This window comes from Microcaecilia unicolor, chromosome 1 (assembly GCF_901765095.1).
Source record: "Microcaecilia unicolor chromosome 1, aMicUni1.1, whole genome shotgun sequence".
In the NCBI taxonomy this organism is placed as follows: domain Eukaryota; kingdom Metazoa; phylum Chordata; class Amphibia; order Gymnophiona; family Siphonopidae; genus Microcaecilia; species Microcaecilia unicolor.
In genome coordinates, this window is record NC_044031.1 from 669,910,324 (window position 1) to 669,936,077 (window position 25,754).

Here is a 25,754-nt window from a genome sequence, read left to right on the forward strand (position 1 = left end):
ATACCTGGATGTTAGACGGGTCATCATCAGATACTTGGAAGTGACCAATGATTTCCGGAACTCGGATCATCTGTTCGTGCTGTTCGCAGGCCCTCGTAAGGGTCTGCAGGCATCTAAGCCTACGGTGGCATGTTGGGTCAAGGAGACGATCTCGTCAGCTTATGTGGCGGCAGGGAAGATTCCGCCTATTCAGCTGAAGGCACACTCTACTAGAGCACAAGCAGCCTCGATGGCGGAGTCCAGATCTGTCTCCTTGGAAGAGATTTGCAGAGCGGCTACTTGGTCGTCGGCTCATACCTTCTCACAACATTACCGCTTGGATGTGGCTGCTCGGGCCGAGGCCCAGTTTGGGGCTTCAGTGTTGCGTTCAGGGATTTCCATGTCCCGCCCTGGGTGAGTACTGCTTCGGTATATCCCACCAGTCTATGGATTGATCGGCTTGATGATAGGGAAGGTAAACTTATGTATCATACCTGATAATTTTCTTTCCCTTAATCATAGCCGATCAATCCATAGCCCCTCCCAGATATGAGTATTGTTTGTGTTCTGGTTATATTTCAGGTTCAAGTTCAGTCTTCATTTCCTGTTCACGAGGACTTCGTGTTCAAGTTCTTCCAATTGAAGTCTCTTCGAGTTGAGATGATTTTGTGTTACAGTGAGCTGCTGCTTCCTCTCCCCCCGTTTCGGCGGTGGCTGGATTGATAACCAAATTATGCCGGCGCTCCCTCCCGCTTCGTGCAGCTGTAGGGTAGCTTTGTATCCCTCCCGCTTCGGCGGTGTTAGGGTAAGCCAGCTCCTCCCGCGATTGCGGTAGCAGAATAAGCCAGTTCCCCCTGCGTCGACGGGTGTGGTTTTCCACCCACCGCCCCGGCGGTGGTGCGCTGGAATATTTCCCCTTCCCCACTTCGGCGATGGTGAGCTGGGCAGTGTCCGTTTGTGGGTGTAATTCTCTAAGTGCTGAGTCCTGCGGGTGGAGCTTTGATATCGACATACTGAGGAATTTCCGGAAGCACATGACCACATATAGGGAGGCAAAAGATTGCTCTCTATCTCCACCTGCTGGTAGATGGACACAACCCACCAGTCTATGGATTGATCGGCTATGATTAAGGGAAAGAAAATTATCAGGTATGATACATAATTTTACCTTCAAAGTGGGGCCCATAGTGCGCGAGTCTTTCAAATCCTCGTACATTGGGATGAAGGAAGGGATCACCAGATCCTTCAAAATTTTGTAGAATTCGGTACCGAGGCCATCTGGACCTGGTGCCTTAGCCATCTTCAACTGCCTAATAACTCTCTGCACCTCAATCCCTCGCAGAGGCGTATTGAGAAGCGCCAGTTGGTCTGACGTCACTGATGGAAGATTCACTTTGGTGAAAAACTCCTCGCATCTTTCAACTTAAAAAGGACTCTTACCATAGAGGTTGGTGTAAAGCCGGATAAACTCCTTCTGTATGGCTTCCCTGCGTGTGTGGGTGGCTCCCGCGGCATCCCTGATTCGGCCGATGTAACTTTTTGCTGACCTCTGCTTCACTAAAGAAGCCAGCAATTTACCAGTCTTATCACCCCATTGGTATAGGTGATATTTATAGAGCTTGATACTGTAGAGAGCTCTAGCGTCCAGCACCACCTGAAGCTGTTTCTTAACGTCAAAGTAGGCCTTGCGGGATACATCAGGTGGACTGAATAAAAGTTCTCCTAGCGTCCCCCAGTTGCTTCGTAAGATCACGAATCTTATGCTCCCTGTGTCTATTCAAAGATGCAGTATACGCTATGATTTTACCTAGAAGCACCGCTTTAGCTGCTTCCCAGTAAACGCGAGGCCCCACGGACTGAACATCATTCTCAGCAACGTAATCCAACCACCCCTGATGTAGATATGTACGAAACTCCCTGTCTTGATAAAGAGCAGGGTTCATACACCAGCGAAACGTGCCCGCCCTATCTCCCCACTCTAACTCAACCCACACTGGGGAATGGTCAGACAAATCGGATGTCCCTATCCCTGCCTGAACAGCTCCCCGAACCAAAGAGTGCGAAAGCAAGATGTAATCCAGGTATGCATGGACCCCATGAGGGTGGGAAAAGAACGTATAATCACACTCATCTATGTGTTGCAAGCTCGCATAATCCACCACCCCCAACTCTTGAATAAGGAAGTTTACCCCTTTCCCTTCATGGCCTTTGGATGGTCTTTTGGGCTGCTTGCAGTCTATCAGCGGGTCACTAGTGATGTTAAAATCCCCTCCCAGGATTAAGGGACATTCATTGAAGGCGGTCAAACGCGCTGCCAAAAGTGTAAAGAATTTGTGTGAATATAAATTAGGTGCTTAAATGTTGCAAAGAGCCACCAGCTTTCTCTGCAGGGTTACTGCCACAATGAGAAAATGACCTTCTGGGTCCTCATATAGCTTATGCATCGTGAACACCACATTTTTCTTTATCAATATAGCCACTCCCCGCTGCCTGCTGTTATAAGCGGCAAAGTAGAGATCCCCCACCCAGTCCCTCTTTAGTTTAAGATGCTCTGCTTTCCCCAAATGAGTTTCTTGTAGAAATGCCATGTCTGTACGCAGTCTCTTAAGCGCCTGTAAGATTCTAGCTCTTTTTACAGGAGAATGGACACCATCCACATTTAGCGATACCACTTTAAGAGCAACCATGGAGCACCGTCAGCAACCGAGGGTCAAACGAGTACACCACTATCCTCAACATACCCAGGGGACCTCTCAGCTGAGCCCCCCCAGACAAATGTAAAGCTAACAACATGAAGCAGAGACTTCCCCCTCCATTCACCCTGCAATGTCAATCTCCCCCCTCGTAGCTTATAAGATTTCAATGAACATGTATTACATTTGTCCCCCCCTCCTCCTCCAGAAACTAAACCAATCTCTCCCTCCCCCCCCCCCCCCCCCGCCCCCGACAACCCACCAAAGGAACCAACAATACTAGCACACATAACCCATACAAAAGCACAACAAACATTCCCCTTCCTTCACACCACTAACCCTCCCATGCCCCCCCACCCCCTTCTATGAGCAGTAAAAATAAGATCTTCCCAGGAAATATTAATTCTGAATCAGTAACAGACTTAAACGAAATCAGAAACAGACTTAAATGAGCTTAAACAAAACCCCGCTCAAACCAACCAGCGAATAATGAAAGAAGCATGATGTCCAGTATGGCCTTCAGGCTCAGCTGAGCTCCAGGCAAAGGCCCATGTTCCTAGTCGCCGTCAGGCTCCTCGGCAATATCAGAGCGTGTCAGCACATCAAACCCCTGATCAGAACGAGTGCGGTACTGTAGAGAGAAATTGTACATCTCCACCAGTCATTGCAGTTTGTCCACAAATGTGCCCAAAGCTCCAGGCTCTGTGAAAAAGATAGTTTTATTATCGTGCACCACACGCACCTTCGGGTACAGTAGTGCAAATCTTATTCCTTTGTCAAACAGGTGCTTACAATGTCTGCCCATCTGCTTCCTCTGATCAGCAATACGTGCCGAGTAATCTTGGAACAGTAGTAACTTATGTCCATTGTAGTCAAGCGATTTCTTTCCTCTGTATGCCTGTAACACTCGCTCCTTATCCGCAAGTATTCTGGCATCACGGGTCTCGGGCGCTGTTCCCCCTCACGCAAGGCACCAACTCGGTGGATCCTCTCGACTCTCAGCACCTTGTCTGATAACTGTATGTTCAATTGTTCCGGCAGCCACCGCTCAGTGAAATTCCATAGATCCTTGTCTTTTATAGTTTCAGGTAACTCTATGATTCGGAGATCGTTTCAGCTTCCTTGTATTCTCTTGGTCATCAACCTGTTGCATTAGAAGCACACATTGTTTCTCAAGTGCCAAAATCTTCATGTCTGCCGTGTCAGCACGATCCTCCTGGTGTGAGATGCGGTCCTCTGCTTGTTGGATACGTCCGCCCTGCTGCTCCAAGGAGTCCCAAATTTGATCCACTGACATTTGCAGCTTAGATAGTTTATCCTGAAGCACTGCCGATATCTGTTGCACTAAGTCTTTAGTGGTCTCCGCCAAGAGACTGGCCTGTGGAGGACTCGCTTGCGTTGCCGCCATCTTAAGGCCCAAGTTCTGTGCACGGTGCCTTCCTGTCCGCGGGGTCTCCGCGGGCATAACACCCTTACTCTACCATTAAAATGGGCTTGAGCTCCGTCACAAGGTGCACCGGGACTTAGTCTCGCTGACCGGACACTTCTAGCCCCACATAGGGAAGATCTCACAGGTAAATTAAATGATTTTGGGGTGGCTGGAGCACAGCTTGGCCAAGAGACGTCCGCTCAGCTAAAGAGCATCACGTGACCGTCAGTTCCTTCCTAAGGTAGTGTCAGAGTTCTATCTTAATCATTTGCTTGTTCTAGGAACATTTTTCCCCAAACCAAATGCTCATCCTGGCAGGCGTGTACTGCATACCTTGGATTGCAAGCAAGCCTTAGCCTTCTATCTGGAGTAGACTAAATCCCATAGACAGTCCTCCCAGCTTTTCTTTTTTTTTGACCCAAGCAGGAAGGGGGTAGTTATCAGCAAACACACAATTTCCATTTGGCTAGCAGATTGCATCTCCTTTATGTATGCCCAGGCTGGGCTGATTCTGGAGTCATTTCAGGGCTCATAATGTCAGAGTCATGGCAATGTTGGTAGCCCACTTGAGGTCATTCTCCATAGAGGAAGTTTGCAAAACTGCAACACGGTCATCTGTACACACAGTCACATCTCATTACTGCCTTGAGAAGGATACCCGGCATGATAGCTGGTTTGGAAAGGCAGTTTTGTGGTGTCTAGAATCCAGCTCCACCCCTCTAAGTCCAGTTTTGTTTAGTTCCAGGCTGCACCTTCACAGCTAGTATGTACATATTTTCAGGTTAATTGACTTCCAGGCCTCAACGTTTTGCGTCCCTGTTCTCCCAGCATTGTTGTTTTGGTGTCCTCGGAGAAAGTAAAGTTACTCACCTTTGTTCTCAGAGGACAGCAGGCCAAGTATTCTCACATACCCTCCCACCTTCCTTTGGAGTTGAATTCTGTAGCTATCATATATGACAGAGGGACTTGCACTCATGCGGTGGGTGAGAAGGCACCAACACATGCGCGTTGGGATGCTACTAGAAAGTTCTTATTCTTGTTAATCAGTGTCCACACCCAGCTGTGAGAATATTTGGCCTGCTGTCCTCAGAGAACACCTGCAACAGGTGAGTAACTTTGCTTTGGAGAGGGATTCCCAATGTTATAGGTGTTATTTGTGGATAGCAGGATGCAAATTCTGATGATTTCATCCACCTCCTCCCCTAGGAGCCGTCTTGTTCTATAAGCTCTGTGCAGTGAGGCTTCGCAAAAGCTCCACTGGATGGTATTACTCTCACTGTAAGCCTGCACTTACTTTAGAACTGTTAAGCTTCCACTTTTATAGCAGTTTACACTCTTATTAGAGCTGCTGAGCTCCAACCTTTATTGTAGCCTGCTCTTGGGGAAGGCTTTCCTCAGCCATCATCTTTCACAACATAATTTCAAACTAGGCAGACAGTTAGTGATACCAGAAAGCACCTCCCACAATAGGCAGTTTGTTTCTGAGGCTCTACTTTTATCAGAACTGCTGAACTCTCACTGTGAGCCTGTATTCCCATCAGAACTGCTGAGCTCCCACTCTAACTGGAAGCCTGCACTTATAGGTGTCCAGGACTTCATTCCCGAGCATCTGACTGTGAGTAACCTATATATCCTAAATTGACACCAAAATGAACACAATCAAAATACTTATGGTAATCTACTCCCTTTCACTGATCCACCTAGCACTATCCATCCCACTCATAGAGCATTACTTCATACTCACCCTACATAATCACCAAAGACTGATCAAACATTCCACACTCCACCAAACTGACTCTCATCACACTAAAGGAAAACTATCTAAACATGGGCATCACCAACAAAACGAGAGGAAAGACCGCAACAAACACACATCACCCAACGATAGCTGACACCAAGGAACAACAACTAACAAAACTCCACATAACACCAAACCTAGAAGCCCCATACCAAAACATCCAGGTAGGCTATATCAATGCTAAATCCGTAATCAACAAAACAACAACAATATCAGATTGGATCGCCTCAGAAAACCTCAATCTCATCTTTATCAATGAAACATGGATTGACAACCAAAACAACCCCATAATCCTTGAACTGTGCCCGCCAGGTTACAAGATCACCCACCGAACCAGATCGGAAAATAGAGGTGAAGGCATAGCACTAATATACCGAGAAAATTTCACCACCGAAACCACAGCCGCCTACATAACACCCCAACTAGACATTGCCTTATTTAGAATCCATAACAACTTCCTAACCAATCACCTGAATTGTGTATTATTCTACAGACCACCCGGCAACTGGAAGGAAAGTCAGCCCACCTTCATGGACTTCATATCAAACAACTGTGTAAATAACAACAACATACTGCTACTAGGCGACATTAACCTTCACCTAGAAGACCCCAACTCCACAAACGCACTTGAATGTAAAGACTTCCTACAGTCCTGGGATTTTAAATGTCCCCACATGCAAACTACCCATATCAAAGGACATACATTGGACCTCCTATCACATAAACTACCTACAGACAATAATCTATTAATAACAGACATCAGATGGACAGCAATACCTTGGACTGACCATTACAAACTGAACCTAACTCTAAACTGGCGGAAGAAGGGCTCAAACAGTACACCAGAACATATTACTTACACTACAAGAGGGCAAATCGATCCACAAATATTCTGGCAACAAATATACGCCAACAAATGGACAACACGCACTGATTCCATACTTTATCTCAACCACTGGGATGGGATGGCAGATGCAACAGCGTACTAAACAAAATAGCACCCTTAAAAACAAAAATATCAAAAAGACAAAACACTATACCTTGGTTCAATGACGAACTAAAAAAACTCAAAACACATGCTAGAAAACTTGAACGAGTATGGAGAAAGACAAAAGATGAACACACACTCAACGCATGGAAACAAATACATAGAAAATACAAACACGCAATAAAACAAACCAAAAGGTCCTACTACAAAACCAAATTAGGACCGGACTACAAAGATATGAAGAAACTATTCCAACTCGTAAATAAGTTACTAGACACCACCCCTATCACCACAACCAACACAGACATCCCACCCGCAGACAAACTTGCTAACTAGACATTGCCTTATTTAGAGTGGAGGAGTGGCCTAGTGATTAGGGTGGTGAACTCTGGTCCTGGGGAACTGAGTTCGATTCCCACTTCAGGCACGGGCAGCTCCTTGTGACTCTGGGCAAGTCACTTAACCCTCCATTGCCCTAGGTACAAATAAGTACCTGTATATGTAAGCCGCATTGAGCCTGCCATGAGTGGGAAAGCGCGGGGTACAAATGTAACAAAAAAAACTACTTTAATGAAAAAACAAAAAAACTATGCAGCACACTTCCTCATCACAATACCGACATCGAAATCTTCTTCAACGATTTGGACCCATCCTCTGAAGGATACCCAGCTGACTGCATTTGGACAACATTTAATCTCCTCAGCACCGAATCAGTTACAGAAGCGATTCACAGGTTCGCCAAGACCCACTGCAAACTGGATACATGTCCCAGTCATCTACTCAAGTCTGCCCCAGACCGCTCCATAGCAGACATTACATCCCATCTAAACTTCATGTTTACAACAAGGTCTCTTCTGAGGAACATGGCAAAATCCTACTCACCCCAATACCAAAAGACGCCAAGAAAAGCACAAAAGATATCACCAATTACCGCCCGGTTGCGTCTATCCCATTAGTAGTAAAAATGATGGAGAGCTTTGTGACTAAACAGCTTACAGAATACCTGGACAAGTTCTCAATACTACATAATTCACAATCAGGATTCCGATCCCACCATAGCACCAAAACTGTTCTAGTCACCCTCCTGGCCAAATTCAAGCAGGAGATTGTCACAGGCAAAAACATACTCCTCCTTCAGTTCAGCATGTTGAGCTCATTCGACATGGTAAACCACAACATACTACTAAGAATACTAGGCCACTTCGGGATTGAAGGAAACGTACTTAACTGGATCAAAGGCTTTCTAACCACCAGAACTTATCAAGTAAAATCAAAGTCAAACATATCACCACCATGGAAAGCAGTCTGCGGAGTACCTCAAGGATCACCATTATCACCAATACTCTTCAACATGATGATGATTCCACTGGCACAGTCCTTATCCAACCGAGGCCTTAACCCATTCATTTACGCAGATGATGTTACAATATACATCCCCTTCAGACATGATCTGACAGAAATAACCAACAAAATTAACGATAGTCTGAACATCATGGACTCCTGGGCAAACTCATTCCAACTGAAACTGAACACCGAAAAAACACATTGCCTCATCCTCTCCATATAACAAATACAAACCCACAACCATAAATACTCCAGGACATACCCTCCCTACCTCAGACAGTTTGAAAATACTCGGCGTCACACTCGATCGCAACCTTACCCTTGAGAGCCAAGTAAACTCTGTAAGAAAGAAAATGTTCTATTCAATGTGGAAGCTCAAACGATTAAAACCTTTCTTCCCAAGAGCAACTTTTCGATACCTAATACAATCAATGGTCCTAAGCCATGCAGGTTATTGCAACGGAATCTATGCGGGCTGCAAAGAACAACTCATAAAAAAAACTCCAGACCGCCCAAAATACAGCAGCCAGGCTGATATTCAGCAAAACACGCTTCGAAAGTGCTAACCCCCTCTGAGAAAAGTTGCATTGGCTCCCATTCAAAGAACGGATCATCTTCAAAATCTGCACCTTAGTCCACAAAATCATGTACGGCGTAGTCCCAGGATACATGACAGACCTTAACGAGTTACCAATAAGAAACAGTCAGATCGTCAAGATCCTACAATTGCAAAGGACTGAAATACAAAACAACTTATGCAGCCGGCTTCTCCTACATAAGCGCATAACTATGGAATGGGCTCCCAAAAGCTGTGAAAACAATCCACAACCACTTGAACTTCAGGAAATCACTAAAAACCTACCTCTTCAAAAAGGCCTACCCCAACGACCCCACAAAACCTTCTTCACCTACCAACACAGCATGACTATGATCGAACAGGACATCACGCAATCTTCATCCATTCCGACCCTCCACTTATACCTCATACGATCACTATACAACTTTGTATTTGTTATCCACCAACTGGGCAAACGCTTTTGACGGTACTATGTAAGCCAAATTGAGCCTGCAAATAGGTGAGAAAATGTGGGGTACAAATGCAACAAATAAATTTGTGAGAACATGTATCGTGCTGTCTTCTAGAGAACCACCTGCTACAGGTAAGTAATTTAATTGATCATATCAAAGAACAATTTTGTGGGAATGGGTGCCTCTTTGTCATATCTCTACTACATATCCAGTATTACCAGTGTATTTTATGTGAATTTTATCAATAGTAGATATGTCTTCCATGCTTATATATATATATATATATATATATATATATATATATATATATATATATATATATATATATAGTGGAATTTTGAATATTTTGATTGTGTGATAAAGAAATAGCACTTTCCATAGAGTCCCTCTAGAACGGCACAGATGGGTTAAGCACTCCTACCAGCAGATGGAGACTGAAAACAAACTAAGCTACAAGTAAGCCTATAAGTGGGTGTCAGTGTTGCCAGGTGGGCGGTTTTCCACGACCCGCCGCGGGAAATTTTTGCCCGCGGCGGGTTGCGGTTTTTTGGGCTGGTTTTTGTGCTTCGGGCGGTTTTTTTAGGTGGCTTTTTCGGCCGCGGTGGGCGGGGTTAGTGACGTTTTTGGGCGGGGTTAGTGACGTGGGAGGCGGGGTTAGTGACGTGGGAGGCGGGGTTAGAGACGTGGGAGGCGGGGTTAGTGACGGGGAAGGCGGGGCCGATGACGGCGGGGGCGGGGGTGATGACGCGGGGGCGGGGGTGTCAGGGGCGGGGTTTGAGTTTGGGCGGGTTTTGGGCTGGATTTTGGGCTCCTTTAGGCTGGAAAAATATTTTCCACCTGGCAACCCTGGTGGGTGTGTAGTCCCCAGATGGCCAGTCTGTTCTCAGTCTCAGCAGATGGTAGCAGTGGTAAGCCTATGCAGTCTGGTTAGTTGGGGGCCCTGGGTTTTGGTTACTATGTAATAATCCCGGGGCAGGTGTTTGATTTGATTCTAAAAGAAAACTCTCTTTAAAAAAAAAATCAAATATTGTCTATTTCCCGCCTCTCTGACTGCTGCATTGGGGCTGAAGCCCACGGGGGGGTCTCTAGCTCCGGGGGTGTCAAACCCAGGTGGCCAGGTCCCTCCCCCCTTCCCCCACTTGTCCCCTTCTGTGTGTGTCTTCTGTTGGTATGCCTCAGCTGTCTAGCTCTGTCTTTTGGCAGACCGACAGTCTTGAGTGCTGTAGGGTCTGCCTTTGTCCTGTCTCTCTGGGTGCAGTTAAATAAATAAATAAAATAAAGTGGGAACTGAAGAGAGACGCGCTGAAAAAGAAAGGAAACTTTTTTTTTCTCCGCTGTGGTGTCTTTGTGTTTGGGCCTTATAGTAGCCTACCTCTTGCCTTCCCACTGGGGGGGGGCTGTGGTGTTCCGCAGTGTTTTCCTGGATGGTGATGTTGCACAGACTGAAGCACTGCACTGTGTGTCAGCATCGGGGAGTTGATTCGGCTGGGCAGTGTAGCTTCTGCTCAGCTCCGGAGTGGTCTGAATCGGGGTGTCTGAATTCTGGTCCGGTTCTGCCAGCTTCAGGTTCCGAAACTTAGGGCCTGTTCTCGGGCAAGCCGCTAAGGCAGGTGGGATGGTTTTAGCGGGAACTGCCGCCATCTTGCCCATTACGTCAGGACCTGATCTTCCTCCGCACTTGGAACCTGCTTTGTCCATTGGGGCATAGCCAGTTTGGGAGGGCCTCCCAGATGTTTACGGAGTGGATTTTTCCCCTGAGTTTGTTTTGCCCATGTACAAAGGCCTCTGTCTGGCTCTGCACAGCAACAGGGGGCTGCGCTGTAATTAGAACTTCTGTCCAAACACCGTCGGGGGGGGGGGGGGCTTGGGAGGATGAGGAGGACCTTATGAAATGCGCCTTCCCTGTGTCTGAGGTATTGCCTGCCTAGTCTAAGGATGAGGATCTCAGGGACCAGGAGAATTTGTTGAGGAACCAGGGCCTGGCAGGAGGAGCCACCTCTGGAAAAGGACCCCTCGGTGGTGTGCATTTTTCACTGCAAATAGCTACAGGAGCTCATTTCGCAAGTGTCGTCAGTGCTGTGGTTTGAGGAGGCTCCCAGGGTGGTTGACCCGCTTCCTAAGGGTGTGCAGAAGTCCTCTCTGTCCTTTCCCATGCACCAGGACATTAGGGATGTCATTCAGATGCAGTGGGCTTCCCCAGATGCTCCTTTCCATGTGGCAAAGTCGATGGTTCGTCTGTATCCCACATCGGAACAGGATCATGATTCTTTGAAGCCACTTATGGTGGATGCAGTAGTCTCTGCTGTCACAAAGAAAAATACAGTGGCTCCAGACTGACTTCGCAGACCCAGGTATGGGGATCTCATTCAGCTCCTGGTGAATGAGCCACTTCCGTTCTTGCCAGCAACAGACCACCTGTCTCAGGGACCGGTGTTCATATCCGATTCAGCGACATGGTGGTCTTGGTGGCTCCAGGCTGGCCTCATAGACCCTGGTACAGGAATCTCATTCGGCGCCTGGTGGATGAGCTGCTTCCGTTCTTGCCAGCAACAGACCACCTGTCTCAAGGGCCAGTGTTCATATCCGATCCAGCTCGGTTCTCGCTTACTGCATGTCTCTTGGGAGGGTTTGTTTGCTGGAGAGAGGTTTTTTGGGCCCTGTCATTGCCACTATGCTGCGCTCAAAGAAGAGGTATACTTCTCTTGGCATATGTTCGTGTCTGATTCATTTTTGAGGACTGATGGAGGAGTGGCCTAGTGGTTAGGGTGGTGGACTTTGGTCCTGGGGAACTGAGGAACTGAGTTCGATTCCCGGCACAGGCAGCTCCTTGTGACTCTGGGCAAGTCACTTAACCCTCCATTGCCTGCTGCATTGAGCCTGCCATGAGTGGGAACGCGCGGGGTACAAATGTAATAAAAATAAAAAAATAAATCATTCTATTGTACCGCCTCGGTGCTTGCTTTTTTTTTTTTTTTTGCAGGCTGGATTGGATAAGGACCTCGTTTTGTCCTCACTGAAGGTACAGTTTGCAACTGTGGCCTGTTTTGGGGGCTTCATTCAGGGTCGTCCTTTGAGTTCCCTTTTGGATGTGGTTCATTTCTTTAGAGGTGTGAGTCTTATTCGACCTCCAATGCATCAGACGATTCCACCGTGGGATCTTAACTTTGTGTTGTCTGTGCTGGTGATGGCGCCTTTTGAGCCCTTATCGGGTTATAATCTGAAAGATTTGATCTTGAAAACGGTGCTACTGGTGGCCCTGTCATCTGGTCGGCATGTGTCGGAGTTGTAGGCTCTGTCCTGCAGGGAAACCTTCCTCCAGTTCTTTAAAGACAAGGTGGTTCTCCAGACTGGTTCCTTCCTTCCTTCCTTCCTAGGGTGGTCTCTCCTTTGCATCAGAATCAGGCGATCTCCTTACCCGTTTTGGATTGCGGGAACGGCTTGGAGGGGCAGCAGTGTTTACACCGGTTCGATGTCCACAGAGTACTCCGTCGTTATTTGTGAGTGTCTTGGAGTTTCACCACTCTGATTGTCTGTGCTGTTAGGGGGTTCGCGTAAGGTCGAGGCTACATCTAAGGTGACTGTTGTACGATGGGTGAAGGAGGAGGTGGCCTTGCCCTATTTGCTTCAGAAGCAGCCTATTCACTCATTCTTGAAGGCCCATTCCACATGGGCTGTAGCGTCTTCGTGGGCGGAGCATTCCTTGGTCTCTCTGATGAAAATTTGTAGAACACCAGCTTGATCTTCTCTTCCTTCTTTTACGCGTCAAGATATGTATGTTCATCAGGATGCGCAGTTTGAGGCCATTGTGCTCACTGCAGGGCTTCAGGGGTCCCACCCATGATGGTCACTACTCCGTTACTTCCCATCTATGCCAGTCTAGAGGGACGCTGTGGAAGGAGCAATTAGATCGTACCTGCTAACTGGCTTTCCTTTAGTCCCTCTAGACCAGCACAGGCCCCTCTCAGGTGGTTGCTGTGGTTGGTTGGTGTTCCTTTGGTCTGAGTGATGAAAGACCAAGGTTGGGCCTGGTCCCTTTTTTTTTTTTTTTTTTGGGGAGCTTCTCTGAGGCACTCTTACAGTTCCCTACTTTTCAAACAAAAAATAACAAAGACAAACGGGAACACAGTAATACACTAGGCTATGCTTCTATCTCATACCAACCTTTTTGGGAGGTGATCGGGTTTGATATAATCTATTTCTGTGGATAGGCATCAGTTCAGACTACCTTGGTCAAGGGATCATGGTGGCGGAGGCACATACAGAGTTTTTATCATTTGAGAGAGTGATTCCTCTTTCTGTGGCATTTTATCTTAGGGGTCATCTGCTTTGCTAAGGATAGACTGGCTTTCTGGGGACTGCACAGCCCACTTATAGGCTTACTTGGCAGGTCTTTTTCTGCCGTCATCTACTATGTTACTATGTTACTTGTAGCTCAGTTTGTTCTCAGTCTCCATCTGCTCATAGGAGTGCATAACCCATCTGTGCTGGACTAGAGGGACTGAAGGAAAGCCAATTAGCAGGTAAGATCTAATTGCTCCTTATCTGCAGTTCAGAACTGAATGGCTATCCTTTCTGCAGAAACTTACCTTGTGGATTTTACTACCAGTACCCTTCCCTGTAGGTTTCTCTGGCAGTGCTTCCCTTTTGTGCCCTTTACCCTTCTCTGTTATGATAGCCCTGCCTGCATGTTTTTCCCCCTGTGGATAAACCCTTGTGGTACCCCTCTCTCTCTCTCTCTCCCCCCCCCCCGGCATTCTTCTCTTCTATGGACTCCACTGTGGTGCACCTTTCAGTAACATTTCTTATTTGTTCTTTAGATATTGCACAGATGAAAAACAAGTGTTTTCTAAGACCTCCATGCTTGAGAATCACATCAATCTGATGCACGGCATTAAACATTCTGAACTGACCCACACGTCTGAACCAGAAAATCCTGTGGAGAAGGTTGCAGCAGAAGTAATTTGTGTTATTATGTATACATCAACATTGTTTGCACATGTAGATTGCCTTAACAGATAGCATTACTGTGTACATCAATGAGGGGGGAGAAGTACATTTTTAAATATTTCTAAGTATACCAAAGATTTATTTTGCTTTCCTTGTTCCTTTTTCTTATAAAATCATCAAGATGAGGCAAACAAACTGATGAACAGTGTGAAAAATAGCTCCTTGTGAAGATACCGTTTACTACAACCATACAGAGCACTGATTATACTTAAAAAAAAAAAAATAAATAAACATTAACAGTTTGTATGAATCTGTATAGTTGTGTTTTTCACTAAAGAGAATTGTTTAACAAGAGAGTATCTTGAGTAACACTACAATTTTTTATTCTATTAATAAAGTTTAAGCAATATTATATTTACCATAGTTTAGGGTACCTTTTACTGAATAACTTCCCTTTGGGCAAGTGCTTTCACATTATTGTTAGCTAACGATCTTTCTCCGAGGACAAGCAGGCCTAATTCTCACATGTTGCCAGTCCAGAGCTTGTATCAAGCTTAAAACAGGTCTTTGAGTGTGAGTGCCTTCCCACCTTGTGCGGGACCAGCAGTTCTTTTTTCCATGGTGAGGAGAGGACACGTTTATTCCCACGCCTCACAGCTGGTTCGGTCTTTGTGTGCGTTCCTTTTAGGTTTTTTTTGTACCTCTGTTGGGGTTTATCTTCATTTTATTCCTTCCCTGTATTTTTTTTTTAGATTATTTTATGCCTCTTTTTTTAAAGTTTAGGCCTGAGCTCCAGTCGGGTTTTTCCCTTTTCCTTTTCCTGGTGTTTTCCCCTTTTTAGTACCATTGAGTCATTTGATTTGGCCATAGCTGTTTTTCCTTTCATGTCATCAAAGGTTCCCATTGGCTTCAAGCACTGCACTAGGTGCAGCAGGACCATCTCTGGCAATGGCACCCGTTTTTGGTGTCTGCAGTGTTGGGGCCTGATCATACCCTTTGCACACTGTATTCTCTGTCTTCATATGAAGAAGACACAGTTGGCCAGAGAGACTCAGAGAGAAGACTTTTGGAGCCAGGTCCAAAGTCTCAACTTCAGTGTCGGCATCGATGTCTTAGGCGTTGAGATGGGCATCGGATGCGTTAGTCCATATGGCTGTGAGACCCTTGCACACTGGGAGTGACTGTGCATTGAGTGGATCTCCACTTGCCTCGATGCAGGCCCCTATGCAGGCCTCCCCGGGACTGATTGGTGCCAGATCCCGACCCCAAAGCAATGAGAGGACTCAATGTTCTCTTCGGCACCAGGGAGCATCGATGCCAGGCATTGGAAGAAGCATCGACATTGATCCTCCTTGACGCATGGTGCCGTAAGAAGCTCCAGGGCACTGAGGATTTCACCGGTCGCCGAGAAGCATCGGCGCCAGAAGAACCACTCCCGCTCCATACAGGAGGTGATGATGCATGGGTCTCCACACAGCTTTGACCTGACAGATTCAGCAGCCTGCTTCTACACCGGCACCCCAGCCTTTCCCGATGTCTGCCCTCAATTAGCGCCTACAGGCCTTGCTCCCTGAGCTTTTGGTGGGGTTCTTGCAGAGTGCATTGGCATCTGGGGTGGTTGCGCCATCCATTCTTCTTGCTTCAATCCCACATAGCCAACAGCCTGTGGTGTGGTCTCCGACACTGATGCCACTTGATGTCTTGGCATGTTGACACGCCAATGACATCGGTGGAGGAAGCTTCACTGGAGTCTAGGCTGGAACCAACACTTCAACGCCCTTCTCGGGGTCATGGTACCTGTTTGTCAAGGCAAGCTCAGCCCTCTCACGAGGAGATCTTGGCTGACATCGACAAGGAGCACTCATGGGACGCCGAAGAGGATCCACCGTACTTCTCGTCGGAGGAGTCCTATGACATCCCATCTGATCCTCCTCTCCACAGGAAAGGAGGAAGTCTCCACCTGAGAGTCTTTCCTTCCCATCTTTTGTGAAGGAGATGGCAGCTGCCATCCCAATTCCTTTGAAAGTGGAGGTCGAACCCAGAGCTAAGATGTTCAAGGTTCTGGACTATGCCTCTCCTCCTAGAGAGGCTGTGAGATCTCATATGTGTGTGCCCGATGCAAAGAGCTCCTAGCTCTCAGAGAACGTATCTGTTCTCTTGAGGCTAGAGTAGCAGACTTGGTGGAGCTGAGGGAGACAGAGAGGTACATAGAGGAGACCTACAGGGATGTTGTAGAGAAGTCCCACCTCCAGTCTGGTAGCCTTGTGCTACCTTGGAGGAGGGAGGTCTCCTGGAAGGAGAGCATCACCCTGGTGAAGTAGGAAATACTCCTGTAGCCAGGACGTGCCTACCAGGGGATGTACTATCCTCACGCACCGAGGATATGTCTCCAAGTGCTGCCCGGGAGGGAAAGGTTAGGACAGGCGTTGTAGTTGGTGATTCGATCATTAGGCATATAGATAGTTGGGTGGCTGGTGGACGTGAGGATCGCCTGGTGACTTGCCTGCCTGTTGCAAAGGTGGCAGGCCTCACACGTCACCTAGATAGGATTTTAGATAGTGCTGGGGAGGAGTCGGCTGTCTTGGTACATGTGGGCACCAGTGACATAGGAAAATGTGGGAGAGGGGTTCTGGAAGCCAAATTTAGGCTCTTAGGTAGAAAGCTCAAATCCAGATCCTCTAGGGTACCTATTCCACGCGCAAGGCCAAAGAGACAGACAGAGCTCCAGAGTCTCAATGCGATCCAGTTTGACTCTGGGACTCCCGTTCCAAATTCCACAGCCCACGAAGGTGCTGTTGACCATTGCATCCCATCTAGGGTGGGGAGCTCACTTAGATGGGTTTCACACTCAAGATGCTTGGTCAGCTCAGGAAACAGTTCTCCAAATCACATTTCTGGAGCTCCAGGCTGGAATGCTCTAAAGGCTTTCAGGAATCACCTGAAGTTGGACAACCAAACTGTACTCGTTCAAACAGGCAATCAGGTTGCCATGTACTACACGAACTTACAGTGGGGGCACCGGATCACGCCCTCTGTGTGAGAAGGTCATCCGGATGTGGCGTTGGGCTCACCAGCATGGGATGCTCCTCAAGGCCACTTACCTAGCGGGCAAATTCATCTGCCTGGTCGACAGACTGAGCAGGGTCATGCAAACTGCATGAGTGGCCCCTCAGCATGGGTGTTGCTTGTGAGATCTTCCGAACATAGGGCACCCCCTCGGTGTATCAGGCGACCCTCAGGGGGGAGAAATGCTGGCTTCGGCCTAACCCCTGGTAAGCCTTTTCCTCAGCTGAGAGGTGCCCAGCTCTACCACCGGCTGCCTTTCAGGTGCTGTGGAGGACTTGCAACTCATCTGCATATCCTTTACAGCCTTCTCCGGGGTGACTCCCAGGTCCACTCCGATCCACTCAGGGCCTCCGCTCTGTTCGTTTTTCTCTTTACATCTACTTTTCTCCCAGTTACTAATGGCTCCACTACACTTTTTCTTCTTGGCACTGTCCCTTCCTAATTTGTTTAGCCATCTTAAACCACTGTACACTGCAGGAACACATTGTCCACCATCTGTATTCATCATCTCACCATCTCTTTTTTCCTCTTCCTTTTTCTCAGCTCTCAACCTTAAACATTTCCTTCCTTCTATTCATCCATCTCCTTTATATCTGAGTACATCTCGCCTTCGTCACTGTCATCGTATCTCTCCTACTCTTCTCCGTACTCTCTTACTCCTTCTCCTGCTCTCTGCTGGGGACATTAATCCCAATCCTGATCCTCCACATCAGCTCTCATCCTATTTGTGCAGGTCACACCGTGATATCTCCAATCTAATTTGTGTTCCTCTCCTCCCCACTCCTTCCCTGCCTTTCTCTTGCGCTCTGTGGAATGCCCGCTCTGTGTGTAACAAACTTTCCTACATCCATGACCTCTTTATCTCTCGTACTCTCCATCTGCTTGCCCTAACTGAAACTTGGCTTTACCCTGAAGACTCTGCTTCAGTTGCAGCCCTATGCCATGGAGGTTATCTTTTTTCCCATACTGCTCGCCCGGTTGGCCGCGGAGGTGGTGTTGGGCTACTACTTTCACCCTCTTGTAGATTTCAACCTCTTCTTCTACCTCAGTGTCACTGTTTTTCTTCCTTCGAAGTCCACTCCATCTGTGTATTTGCTCCTCTGCCTCTCCGAGTAGCAGTCATTTATCGACCCCCTGATAAGTCCCTTTCTTCCTTTCTCACTGATGCTTGGCTTTCCTTCTTTCGTGAACCTTCATCTCCTTCCCTCATTCTTGGGGATTTTAACATTCATGCTAATGATCCCTCTGACTCTTATGCTTCGCAGTTTCAGCTGTGCTACACTGCCCCCACTCACCAGAACGGCCACTGTCTTGATCTTATCCTCTCCTCAAACTGCTCACTCTCCAGTTTCTGTGCCTCAATTCTTCCTCTCTCTGACCATTATCTGATAACTTTCACACCCTCCTCCCCAGTCCTGTCCAATCTTAACCAATACATTTAGGAATCTTCAGGGTATTGACCCTTCTACTCTGTCCTCCAATGTTTCAAATCTCTTCTCTACCACTATGTTATCCAAGCCTGTCAATGAGGCTGTCTCTTCCTATAATACTATTCTCTCCTCTGCTCTGGATACTCTCGCTCCTCTCATTCCCCGTTCTGTAAAACGTACCAAACCCCAACCTTGGCTGACCTCTAGAATCCGCTACCTATGCTCCTGTGCCCGCTCTGCCGAACGCCTTTGGCTGAAATCCCGTGCCCATGCTGGCTTCATACATTTCAAATTCTTGCTGACCTCCTTCCAGTTTGCTCTTTTACTTGCCAAACAGGACTATTACATCCAGTTGACTAATTCTCTTGGCTCAAAACCTCGTCGTCTCTTTGCCTTCACCTCCAACCCCCCCCCTCCCCCCCCCTCCCCTTCACTTTCCCCCCAGACTCTGGCTGAGTTCTTTCATGATAAGGTTCACAAGATAAAACTTGAATTCTCAACCAGGTCACCTCCACCTATCCTTCCCTTAGTCCATTCTCTCAACCCTCCAACCCCTGCCTCCTTTTCTTTCTTTTCTGAAATCACTGAAGAGGAAACTACACATCTTCTTTCCTCCTCAAAACTAACTACCTGTTCCTCTGATCCTATTCCCACCCATCTACTTAACACTATCTCTCCTACTGTCATCCCATTTATCTGTCATATCCTCAATCTTTCATTGTCCACTGCGACTGTTCCTGGTGCCTTCAAACATGCCGTAGTCACACTACTCCTTAAAAAACCTTCATTGGACCCTACCTGTCCTTCCAACTATCGCCCTATCTCCCTCCTCCCTTTCCTATCCAAGATGCTTGAAGTGCCGTTCACCGCCGTTGCCTTGACTTTCTTTCATCTCAAGCTATTCTTGATCCACTTCAATCTAGCTTTCGCTCCCTTCATTCAACTGAAACAGCGCTGGCTAAAGTCTCCAATGATCTGTTCCGAGCCAGATCCAAAGGTCTCTATTCTATCCTCATCCTTCTCGATCTATCTGCTGCTTTTGACACTGTTGATCACAGTCTACTCCTTGATACGCTGTCCTCACTTGGATTTCAGGGCTCTCTTCTTTCCTGGTTTTCTTCTTATCTTTCCCAGCGTACCTTTAGTGTATACTCTAGTGGATCCTCTTCTACTTCTATCCCACTGTCAGTTGGTGTACCTCAGGGATCAGTTGGTGTACCTCAGGGATCTGTCCTGGGACCTCTTCTCTTCTCCATCTATACTTCTTCCCTTTGTACTCTGATCTCATCCCATGACTCCCAGATCTACCTCTCCACACCAGAAATCTCAGCCGAAATCCAGGCCAAAGTATCAGCCTGCCTGTCTGACATTGCTGCCTGGATGTCTCAGCGCCATCTGAAACTAAACATGACCAAGACTGAGCTTATCTTTTCCCCTAACCAACCTCTCCTCCTCCCCCATTCTCTATTTCTGTGGATAACACTCTCATCCTTCCTGTCTCATCAGCTCGTAACCTTGGGGTCATCTTCGACTCCTCCCTCTCCTTCTCTGCACATATTCAACAGACTGCTAAAACCTGTCGTTTCTTTCTCTATAATATCAGCAAAATTCGCCCTTTCCTTTCTGAGCACACTACCAGAACCCTCATCCACGCTCTTATCACCTCTCGCTTAGACTATTGCAACTTGCTTCTCACAGGTCTCCCACTTAGCCACCTCTCTCCTCTTCTTTCTGTTCAAAATTCTGCTGCACGACTAATATTCCGCCAGTGTCGTTATGCTCATATTAGCCCTCTCCTCAAGTCACTTCACTGGCTTCCTATCCGTTTCCGCATACAGTTCAAACTCCTCTTATTGACCTATAAGTGCATTCACTCTGCAGCTCCTCAGTACCTCTCTACTCTCATCTCTCCCTACATTCCTCCCCGGGAACTCCGTTCACTGGGTAAATCTCTCTTATCTGCACCTTTCTCCTCCACTGCTAACTCCAGACTCCGTTCCTTTTATCTTGTTGCACCATATGCCTGGAATAGACTTCCAGAACCGGTACATCAAGCTCCATCTCTGACCGTCTTCAAATCTAAGCTAAAAGCCCACCTTTTTGATGCTGCTTTTAACTCCTAACCCTTGTTCACTTGTTCAGAACCCTTATTTTATCATCCTCACTTTAACATTTCCTTATCTCTTGTTTGTCCTGTTTGTCTGTCCTAATTAGATTGTAAGCTCTGTCGAGCAGGGACTGTCTCTTCATGTTCAAGTGTACAGCGCTGCGTACCTCTAGTAGCACTATAGAAATGATAAGTAGTAGTAGTAGTGGATCTCTTTACAGTCCAATCACAAAGTCCCTCGGTTCTGTTCCAGGCCCATGACAGGCTAGCGTCGGATGTCTCCCTTCTTCAGTGGGGAACAGGACTTCTCTATACATATCCTCCCATTCCTCTTGTGGGGAAGATTTTGCTGAAACTCAAGCAAGACTGCAGGATCATGATCCTGATTGCTCCCTACTGACGCCAGCAAATCTAGTTCCCTCTTCTTCTGCAGTTATCCTCTGAAGAACTGTGGTGATGAGTGTTTTCCGACTCTCATCTAGCAGAACGAGGGATCTCTTCTGCATCCCAACTTCGGGTCTCTGGCTCTCACGGCCTGGATGGTGAGAGTTCATAATTTGCTTCCTTGCATCTTCCTGAGGGTGTCTCCAAAGTCTTGTTGGGTTCCAGGAGGGATTCCACTAAGAGATGTTATTCTTTCAAATGGAGGAGGTTTACCAACTGGTGTGAGGGCAAGGCCCTAGATCCTCTTTCCTGCCCTACACAGAGCCTGCTTGAATACCATCTGCACCTCTTTGAGTCTTGTCTCAAGACCAACTCTTTAAGGACTCTCAGTGCAATTACTGCTTATCCAATGTGTACAGGGTCAGCCTATTTCTGGACAGCCTCTAGTTCGCTTCATGAGAGGTTTGCGGTTGACAACGCCCTCTATCAAGCCTTCACCTGTGTCATAGGACCTCCATATCATTCTCACCCAGCTGATGAAAGATCCATTTGAGCTACTCGATTCCTGTCATCTGAAGTATTTGACCTGGAAGGTCATATTTTTGGTGGCTGCTACTTCAGCTGACAGGGTCAGTGAGCTTCAGACCTTAGTGGCGGATGCACCTTATACAAAGTTTCATCATAGCAGAGTAGTCCTCCGCATGCACCCTAAGTTCCTACCTAAAGTTGTGTTGGGAGTTCCATCTGAACCAGTTTATTGTCTTGCAAAATTCTTCCCCTGACCTCATGCCCATCCTGGCGAAAGCGCACTGCACACCTTGGACTGCAAGTGAGCATTGGCCTTTTACTTGGAGCGGACTAGACCCTACAGATAGTCCACCAATATTTTGTTTGATTCCCAACAGGAGGGGGATCACCGTCGGGAAAAGCACCATTTCCAATTGGCTGGCAGATTGCAGTTCTTTCACTTGTGCCCAGGCTGGGCTGACCCTTGAGGGTAATGTTGGGGCTCACAATATCAGAGCCATGGCTTCATCGATAGTCCATTTGAGGTCAACCTCTACTGAAGAAATTTGCAAGACTGCGCCGTGATCTTTAGTCCACACATTCGCATTTCATTACTGCCTTGAGCAGGATACGTGACGTGACAGTTGGTTTGGGCAGACAGCTCTCCAGAATTTGTTTGGGGTCTAAAGTCCAAATCTACCCTTCTATGCCCATTTTATTCTGTTCCAGGCTGCACTGTCACTCAGATTGTATATAGTTTTAGGTTAATTACTTTCTTGCCCTTGCTGTTTTGAGGTTTTTGTTTTCGCTGAGCCTGGTAGCTAGGGGTTCCCACATGTGAGAATTATAGGCCTGCTTGTCCTTGGAGAAAGCGAAGATACATACCTGTAGCAGATATTCTCTAAGCACAGCAGGCCTTATGTTCTCATATACCCTCCCACCTTCCCTTGGAGTTGTCTCCTTTTTTCTTATGCTTAATATTGTACTGCTGGTCTCGTGCTCTTGTGGCATGCAGGAAGGCACTCGGGCATGCAAGGTGCAGCATGTCTCGCGCTCAAAGACCTGTTTTAAGCTTGTTAAAAGCTCCAGATTGGCACCCGGACCTGCCTTCCCTCATGTGAGAATATAATGCCTGCTGACCTCGGAGAATACCTGTAACAGGTAAGTATTTTTGCTTTTCTGCTCAAGTCCTGTTCAGAGAGACTTATCAAAAGGACTCTTCTTAAAAAAACAGGACATCAGAACTGTACCAGAATTAGTTAACATTGAATTATTCTTATTTTGGTTACTTTATCACATTGTCATTATTGAACACTTTTCACTACCCTTGATTTCAGCACCTGAAATGTATTGATTACTGATTTTATTCTAATTTACTGTGTACTCTGTATACTCTGATTGGAACATTCGTCTGTATTTCTTATTCTGGAAATGGCGATCGCCACTACGGTATTTGTAAGCCACATTGAGCCTTCAAAGAGGTGGGAAAATGTGGGATATAAATGCAGAAAATAGTTTGAAATAGTCTCCTTAGAATCCAAACTATATAGAGAGGAAAGGTCCCACACAACTTTTTTTCTGAGAAGTTCTGAGAGAAGAGGGACATCCCTGTGGGTAAGTGACATTATTTTATTCTGAGCTTGGTAACTTTAAAGATTAGGGTTTAAAAGAGGAATTGTAGGATATTGATAAACACAAAATTTTAAAATAAAAAGAACAAGCAAACTTTATTAGCTACTGTCCGTACCCTTTTCCCCATAGTTTTAAAAGTTTAAGTTTCTGCCACAGCTTAAAGATTAGGGTTTAAAAGAGGGATTGTGGGATAGTGGAGTGGAGGAGGAGTGGCCTAGTGGTTAGGGTGGTGGACTTTGGTCCTGGGGAACTGAGGAACTAAGTTTGATTCCCACTTCAGGCACAGGCAGCTCTTTGTGACTCTGGGCAAGTCACTTTAACCCTCCATTGCCCCATGTAAGCCGCATTGAGCCTGCCATGAGTGGGAAAGCACGGGGTACAAATGTAACAAAAAAAAAATAGTGATAAACACAATTAGAATTTAAAAAAAAAAAAAAACTTTATTAGCTAGTCTCCATACCCTTTCCCCCATGGTTTTAAAACTTGAAGTTTCTGCCACAGCATTAACAGTCTCTAGAAGGCACAGAAGGGCCCAGTTCAGTCCTCATTCCTACCCACCCCTAGCTCAGCTCAATTACAACAGTCAAAAGGATCATTATATTCATCTGATATCCCTAGTACCTTAAGAAGTTTTAATTAAACAACTCAGTAATACTAAGATGCAGTCAGTAGTTCAGCAGTGAAAGGAGTGCTATCCAGTCTTTTGTATTGTCACTTGTATGATTATCTCCCAGTTGGCGAGATGTCACGTGTGTGTGCTCGATGCAAAGAGTCTGTTCTCTTGAGGCTAGAATAGCAGACTTGGAGGAGCTGAGGGAGAAAGAGAGGTACATAGAGGAGGCCTACAGGGAAGTTGTAGAGAAGTCCCACCTCCAATCTGGCAGCCCCTGTGCTGCCTTGAAGGAGGGAGGCCTTCTAAAAGGAGAGCATCAATCTGGTGAGGCTGGAAGTAATTCTGTAGACGGGACCTTCACACCAACAAATGCAATATCCTCTCACACCGAGGATGTCTCTAGAGGCTAGTTCCCAAGTGGGAAGGGTTAGGATGGCTGTTGTAGTTGGTGATTCGATTATTAGACATGTAGATAGCTGGGAGGCTGGTGGACGTGAGGATCGCCTGGTCACTTGCCTGCCTGGTGTGAAGGTTGCAGACCACGCATCACCTAGATACGATTTTAGATAGTTCTGCAGAGGAGCCGACTGTCTTGGTACATGTGGGTACCAATGACATAGGAAAATGTGGGCGAAAGGTTCTGGAAGCCAAATTTAGGCTCTTAGGTAGAAAGCTCAAATCCAGAACCTCTAGGGTAGCATTTTCTGAAGTTCTATCTGTTCCACGAGCAGGGCCCAAGAGACAGGCAGAGTTCCGGAGTCTAACTAAAGACTGGGTGAAGGCTGACAGTTGCTCAGACGCACATGGTTTGGAATAAGGTATCTTTTAAAGATATCATCAAAACAAGGAAGATAGGGTATTCCGATAGTGAGATTGCAAAAGAGGCTGTAGAAGATCAGTTGTCCTTAAATAAAAAAACAGGCAAAAGATTGCAAATTAGTACTGTCAAGTACTGAGCATGATGTAAATAGGAACAACAAACATAGTTTGAAATGTCTATATGCGAATGCCAGAAGCCTAAGAAATAAGATGGGAGAGTTAGAGTACATTGCACTAAATGAAAAATTAGATATAGTAGGCATCCCTGAGACCTGGTGGAAGGGAGGATAACCAGTGGGACACTGTCATACTGAGGTACAAATTATATCGTAATGATAGGGTGGATCAAATTGGTGGAGGGGGTAGTATGTTATGGAGAGCCTTGAATCAAATAGATTGAAAATTCTGCAGGAAAAAAAACACATCTTGGAATCCCTATGGATTGAAATTCCATGTATCAAGGGGAAAAGGAAAGTGATAGGAGTGTACTACCGTCCGCCTGGCCAGGATGAACAGACAGATGTAGAAATATCAGAAATTAAGGACACAAACAAACTGGGCAACACGATAATAATGGGTGATTTCAGTTACGCCGATATTGACTGGGTAAATGTAACAGGGCATGTAAGGGAGGTAAAAGTCTTTGACAAAATCAAGGACTGCTTTATGGAGCAGCTGGTGCAGGAGCAGGCGAGAAGGAAAATTTCTAGACCTAGTCCTTAGTGGAGCACATGATCTGGTGCGAGATGTAATGGTGATAAGGCCTCTTGATAACAGTGATCATAATATGATCAAATTTGATATTAGCTTTGGAGTAAGTATAAACAGGAAATCCAATACGTTAGCGTTTAACTTTCAAAAAGGAGATTTTGATAAAATGAGAAGAATGGTGAAAAAAAAAATTAGCGTAGCAGCTGCGAGGGTCAAAAATTGAGAAGCAGCATAAAGAATGTCAAGTCAAATGCAAAGCGCTGATAAGGAAGGCAAAG

At 46.5% G+C, this 25,754-nt stretch overlaps 1 protein-coding gene across 2 annotated transcripts in view; it reads left to right on the forward strand.

The window, feature by feature from the left end:
* The window catches only part of ZNF592 (zinc finger protein 592), a 345,284-nt gene that overhangs the window by 291,400 nt on the left and 28,130 nt on the right, over positions 1–25,754 (forward strand). For both annotated transcript variants that reach the window (XM_030187212.1, XM_030187220.1), the window contains exon 9: positions 14,078–14,216. In XM_030187212.1, the coding sequence (XP_030043072.1) occupies positions 14,078–14,216 (139 nt within the window). The remainder of the gene's footprint in view (positions 1–14,077; positions 14,217–25,754) is intronic.